At 52.2% G+C, this 5,409-nt stretch overlaps 1 protein-coding gene across 1 annotated transcript; it reads left to right on the top strand.

Moving 5' to 3' along the window:
• The first annotated feature begins 521 nt into the window (after window positions 1-521).
• Window positions 522-3,555, top strand: Hes1 (hes family bHLH transcription factor 1). Its single transcript, XM_075967543.1, has 4 exons — window positions 522-1,434; window positions 1,581-1,676; window positions 1,928-2,015; window positions 2,634-3,555. The coding sequence occupies exons 1-4, from the start codon at window positions 1,327-1,329 to the stop codon at window positions 3,182-3,184; spliced, it is 843 nt and encodes a 280-aa protein (XP_075823658.1). The 5' UTR covers window positions 522-1,326; the 3' UTR covers window positions 3,185-3,555.
• The last annotated feature ends 1,854 nt before the right edge of the window (window positions 3,556-5,409 follow it).

Here is a 5,409-nt window from a genome sequence, read left to right as displayed (position 1 = left end):
CATCCTGGCACGTGCTCCGACTCCAGGCGCGCCCTCGCCGGCCGGCTGATGTCAAATTGCAGCTCGGCTGGTGGAGTTCTTAAAGGGCTCGCACGCCGGGCGCTGAGGCCGCCCTGGCCGCCCGCAGGGTGAGGAGGGGAGAGGCCGACTCCGACTCCTTGCCCGCCGCCTCTCGGGACTGCCAAACCGAGAGCCTGCGGGTATGAAAGGTATAGAGTGGTGGAGGAGCGCGCGCGCCCCTGTGGCATTGCTATCAAAGACCCTCTTGTTCATTTTTCATTTGAAATTCCATTTCCTTTCTTCCCAGTAGGAAATTATTCTGATTGTTTCCTGGAGAAGCGTGAGGTCCAAGGCCCCATTCCCAGGAGAGGGCTGGGGGCGGGGGAGGGGGCAGACAGGCATCCAAAAAGCCACCTTGCTCCGAAAAACCTGCCTGTAAAGGTCTCTCTCTCTCTCTCTCTCTCTCTCTCTCTCTCTCTCTCTCTCTCTCTCTCTCTCTGTCGGGGGGAGCTTAGGGAACGATTAGTTTTGGGGGTTTGGTATTGCTTTTCCCCCCTGCATGAGCAGTTTTCACTGCCCTGAACGTACAGAATAGAGCGGGAATTCACGAAGACGTTCGAGTAACAACACACCCTTGCTCGAGTTCCCTCGTCTTTAAATCACTAAATTCTGTCTTGGCGTATATTTTCTCAAAACGTTTTTCAAATGAACTTATTATACAAAGTAGCTATATTGCACGTGGCAAAGACAATGAAATCCAAAGACCTGGCCACAAAAGAAATAGACTAGACCAAACCAAGGCGGAAAAGTCCTCACTAAAGCAAAGCCCAGAGGAGAGAGTTAGCAAAGGGTTAAAATCCTTTTGATTGACGTTGTAGCCTCCGGTGCCCCGGGCTCAGGCGCGCGCCATTGGCCGCCAGACCTTGTGCCTGGCGGCCAATGGGGGGGCGCAGTCCACGAGCGGTGCCGCGTGTCTCTTCCTCCCATTGGCTGAAAGTTACTGTGGGAAAGAAAGTTTGGGAAGTTTCACACGAGCCGTTCGCGTGCAGTCCCAGATATATATAGAGGCCGCCAGGGCCTGCGGATCACACAGGATCTGGAGCTGGTGCTGATAACAGCGGAGTCCCCCGTCTACCTCTCTCCTTGGTCCTGGAATAGCGCTACCGATCACTAAGTAGCCCTAAGACATAACCCCTCAGCTGTTCAGTAGTTTTTCTTATGAAAGTCAAGTAAAAGGGACATAAGCGAAAAAAGAATTTTTTTTGCGCGAAGAATTCCAAAAATAAAATTCTCTGGGGATTGAGAAGAAAGAAAAAAAGCAAGAAAATGCCAGCTGATATAATGGAGAAAAACTCCTCGTCCCCGGTGGCTGCTACCCCAGCCAGTGTCAACACGACACCGGACAAACCAAAGACCGCCTCTGAGCACAGAAAGGTAAGACAGCACTCGTGTCTCCGTGAAGCCCCTGGAAATTAGGTGCGTTGTGCGCACAGGGGCTCCGTTTCCTTTCCCCTCTTAAAGCCTCGGGGCGAAATGGCAGATCCCGTGGGAACTCAGACCCCTTTTTATTCTCTTTGCAGTCGTCAAAGCCTATCATGGAAAAGAGGCGAAGAGCAAGAATAAATGAAAGTCTGAGCCAGCTGAAAACACTGATTTTGGATGCACTTAAGAAAGATGTAAGTGAGCAATGCTGTTATTATTATTATTATTATTAATGTAATATTTCTCGGGCACAAAGAACCAAACTCTGCCTGCTGTGTGAGGATTTACCCCGCCAGCACTGCATTCCCTTAGGCGGGAGGGAGGTCCGGGTCTCTCCCGCAGGGTTCTGGGCTGTGGGACGTGCGGGCGGGGTTAGGGACCTTCAGAATTGGGAGGCAGTTGACAAGGGGGGGTCTCACTTTCTACCCTTGTTTCCTTCGCGTAGAGCTCCCGGCATTCCAAGCTGGAGAAGGCAGACATTCTGGAAATGACAGTGAAGCACCTCCGGAACCTGCAGCGGGCGCAGATGACCGGTGAGGACCGCGCGTGCGTCCCCTCTCTGCGGGTGTCCCTCTCGGCCCGCGGTGATTTCTTCCAGACTTCCGCCCGCGGTTGTGAGAGGCATTCAGCTACATTTTACTGCCTTGGCTCACTCCGCGTTCCCACGGTCTGGGTCTTATTTATAGCCACAACTCCCAAGTTGTTACTGCTCCGGAAAGGGAGGGAGAGGTTGTAGCCGAGAGGGCGGTGGGCGGCTTGGCTGTGGTGGAAGCTGTTGAGGGCGAAGGGACGTAGGACTGCGGCGGTTTGGGGCTGCCTAGAAGCTAGGGGTCACTGGCTTAGCACCCGTCCAACCCCTGCCGCAGGAGGGGAAGTGGGACTTGGAAGGCGCCTTGGGTGGCATTGCCCAAGGTCACGTCGCGCGCAGGGCCAGGGGTGGCAGATCAGGAGCTGAGATCGGTTTAAATGGGAGGGAGTGTCCTGGCTTCTGTCGCCAACCTAGAGAGAAGGAGCTGGCTGTTCTTGGCCTACCCCACCCTCCCAACCCCAGGTGGTTCCGGAGGCGCGCTGCGGGGACCTCCCAGGGCGGAGGCAGTGGCCCGGGGGCCAGGGCTGTTCGGTGACCCGTCTTTTCTCCTTCTGGCCTGCAGCCGCGCTCAGCACAGACCCGAGCGTGTTGGGGAAGTACCGCGCCGGCTTCAGCGAGTGCATGAACGAGGTGACCCGCTTCCTGTCCACGTGTGAGGGCGTTAACACCGAGGTGCGCACTCGGCTCCTGGGCCACCTGGCCAACTGCATGACCCAGATCAACGCCATGACCTACCCCGGGCAGCCGCACCCCGCCTTGCAGGCGCCGCCGCCGCCCCCATCAGGACCCGGCGGCCCCCAGCACGCGCCGTTCGCGCCGCCACCACCGCTTGTGCCCATCCCCGGGGGCGCGGCGCCCCCTCCCGGCAGCGCACCCTGCAAGTTGGGCAGCCAGGCTGGAGAGGCTGCCAAGGTTTTTGGCGGCTTCCAGGTGGTGCCGGCTCCTGACGGCCAATTTGCCTTCCTCATCCCCAACGGGGCCTTCGCCCACAGCGGCCCGGTCATCCCGGTCTACACCAGCAACAGCGGGACCTCGGTCGGTCCTAACGCAGTGTCTCCTTCCAGCGGTTCCTCGCTCACTGCGGACTCCATGTGGAGGCCGTGGCGGAACTGAGGGGCTCAGGCCACTGCTCACCCTAAACTCCCTAGCCCACCTCTCTCTTGCGACGGACACTAAAAACGAACTTGGATATTGGGAGAGAAGACTTTTATAATTTGGTGGTTACTTTGTTGCTTTTTTTAATTTCTAAAAAGTTACTTTTTGTAGAGAGCTGTATTAAGTGACTGACCATGCACTGCACTTGTATATATTTTATATGTTCATATTGGATTGCGCCTTTGTATTATAAAAGTTGAGATGACATTTCGTTTTTTACACGAGATTTCTTTTTTATGTGATGCCAAAGATGTTTGAAAATGCTCTTAAAATATCTTCCTTTGGGGAAGTTTATTTGAGAAAGTATAATAAAAGAGTGAAGGCTTTTATGTCTTAGAGCTGATTATTTCAAAATTTATAAAAGGAGTCTCTTGAAATTCATATTACATGTAGTCTGGGAACCCAGGAATAGAAACTTAAAAAATAATAATGTTTTAAACAGAAACCATCAAACCTTTTACCAACACTCCATGAACTAAAAAGACCTAATTTATGAAAATTCATTTAATGGGGCTTTCCTGATAAACTTGTGGTCATTTCTTTTTAAACGACTGCAAAAAGGAACAGGAAATTTTTAGAAAGGACTTAAAGACAGTCCTTATTTTGTGTCTTCTGAAAGGTAGCATAAGGGCGACCCCAGTTCACTCCCTGGGATAACCACAAACCTCCCAGTCACTGCAGCCCTGCTCCGTGAGTGCTGGGACCTTCATTAGTCCATTCTTAGGTGCAGCTCCGCTTCCCCTAGCTCCTGCCTCACAACGCTTTAACTGCCTCTCTGCACCCTCTTCAAGCAAGCTGAAAAGGTCAACAGATTCCCTCTGCCGTGGGACAGCGAGTTAGACTCCCAAGTGGAGCCCGGGCCAGATGATTAACAGCAGACATGTGTTTCTGATAAGTTTCTGTGCTTGACTTTAATGGAGAAAGCATGTGGGGGCTGCGCTGGCAGGCACACAAGCCGTTTTCCCCTTTTAATACAAACAGCAAGCGACCCCTTCGCTTGGTCATGCCCCATTTCCAGGCAAGATGTGGGCTCCAGATAGAAGCAAAAGGGCTGTCTCGGGTTTCAGCTCACACAACCCTCCTTAACAAGTCCTAACTCAAAGCGGACAGCTTTAAACTGTGCCAGGATCTGCAGGGAATTTCTTCCAAATCCCATCACAAAGGCTTGTCAGATTTTGTCAGATTTGGCCAGGTGTTTGACTGCATCCAGGTGTTGGGGAAATGAAAACCACGAGCCCTGCGAGACCAGACACATCAGCCGCGCTGTGGGTCTGGCCGACGCGCCCTTCCTCCCCCACCGCCGGCCAGTCCTCCTCCCAACCCCCGCCCCGCCCGCCCGCCAGCCCGCCCGCCTCTCACCACCCCCTCCCCCTTTCCCTGCAGCGGCTTCTGGGAGAAGGATGAGGCGGGAGAGATCAATCCTTGAAGCTTTCCTAACAAAGATAAAGCCAACGATTTTCTGTCTTGTTTCAAAAGCCTTACCTCTCCCCCGCCTGGCTCCAGCCTTTCCCACAGGCCAGTGTAGAGTGCGGCTCTACCACAGGGGTGATCTAGCAGACAGCAGCCGGTTCTTTCCAATACCTTCAGCTTCGACCCCTGGAGAGACGGGTTTTAAAGACAGTTTTGAAAATTTGATTTCTAATTGCCTTATTTTGTGTACAAGAAAGATGCCCAGCACACTCCTTATCAAAGAAACACACACACACACATCCTTCTTCGTCATTCCATTTTTTCCCTCGTTTCCCCTTTTGGTTAAACAGAAATATAGTAGCAATCGCTCCATTAAGACACCTATCCCAGACTCAAATGCTGTTCCCACCAGGTGTTCTTAGCTTCGTTGATAGAAATAACCCAGACATCAGGATCTCAATTTTATAAAAGTAATTCCTTTACGTTGTTCTTTAGCATTTACGGGATGGGGGTGGGGTGGAGTAGGAGGGGGACGACTAGAAAGAAAATTTCAGTTTCTTCTTGCGTCTCTAGTAATGTCACCAAAAGTATACACGGCTACATCCGAAGAAGCCAAGAAAGTGAGAGAAAAATAAACCACCATTTGTTCTTTTTGAAAAGACCGCCTACCCCCCCTCATAATTTGGGTTTCCATTATTAAATGAAGCCTTTTCAGTATATGTGATGGAACAAAGACTACGTCCCAACTAGGGACATTTATGTTCTTGAGAGCC

This window comes from Microtus pennsylvanicus, chromosome 1 (genome assembly GCF_037038515.1).
Source record: "Microtus pennsylvanicus isolate mMicPen1 chromosome 1, mMicPen1.hap1, whole genome shotgun sequence".
NCBI classification, from domain to species: domain Eukaryota; kingdom Metazoa; phylum Chordata; class Mammalia; order Rodentia; family Cricetidae; genus Microtus; species Microtus pennsylvanicus.
Note: the sequence above shows the minus strand (reverse complement) of the source record. Positions and strands in the feature narration are given on the sequence as shown.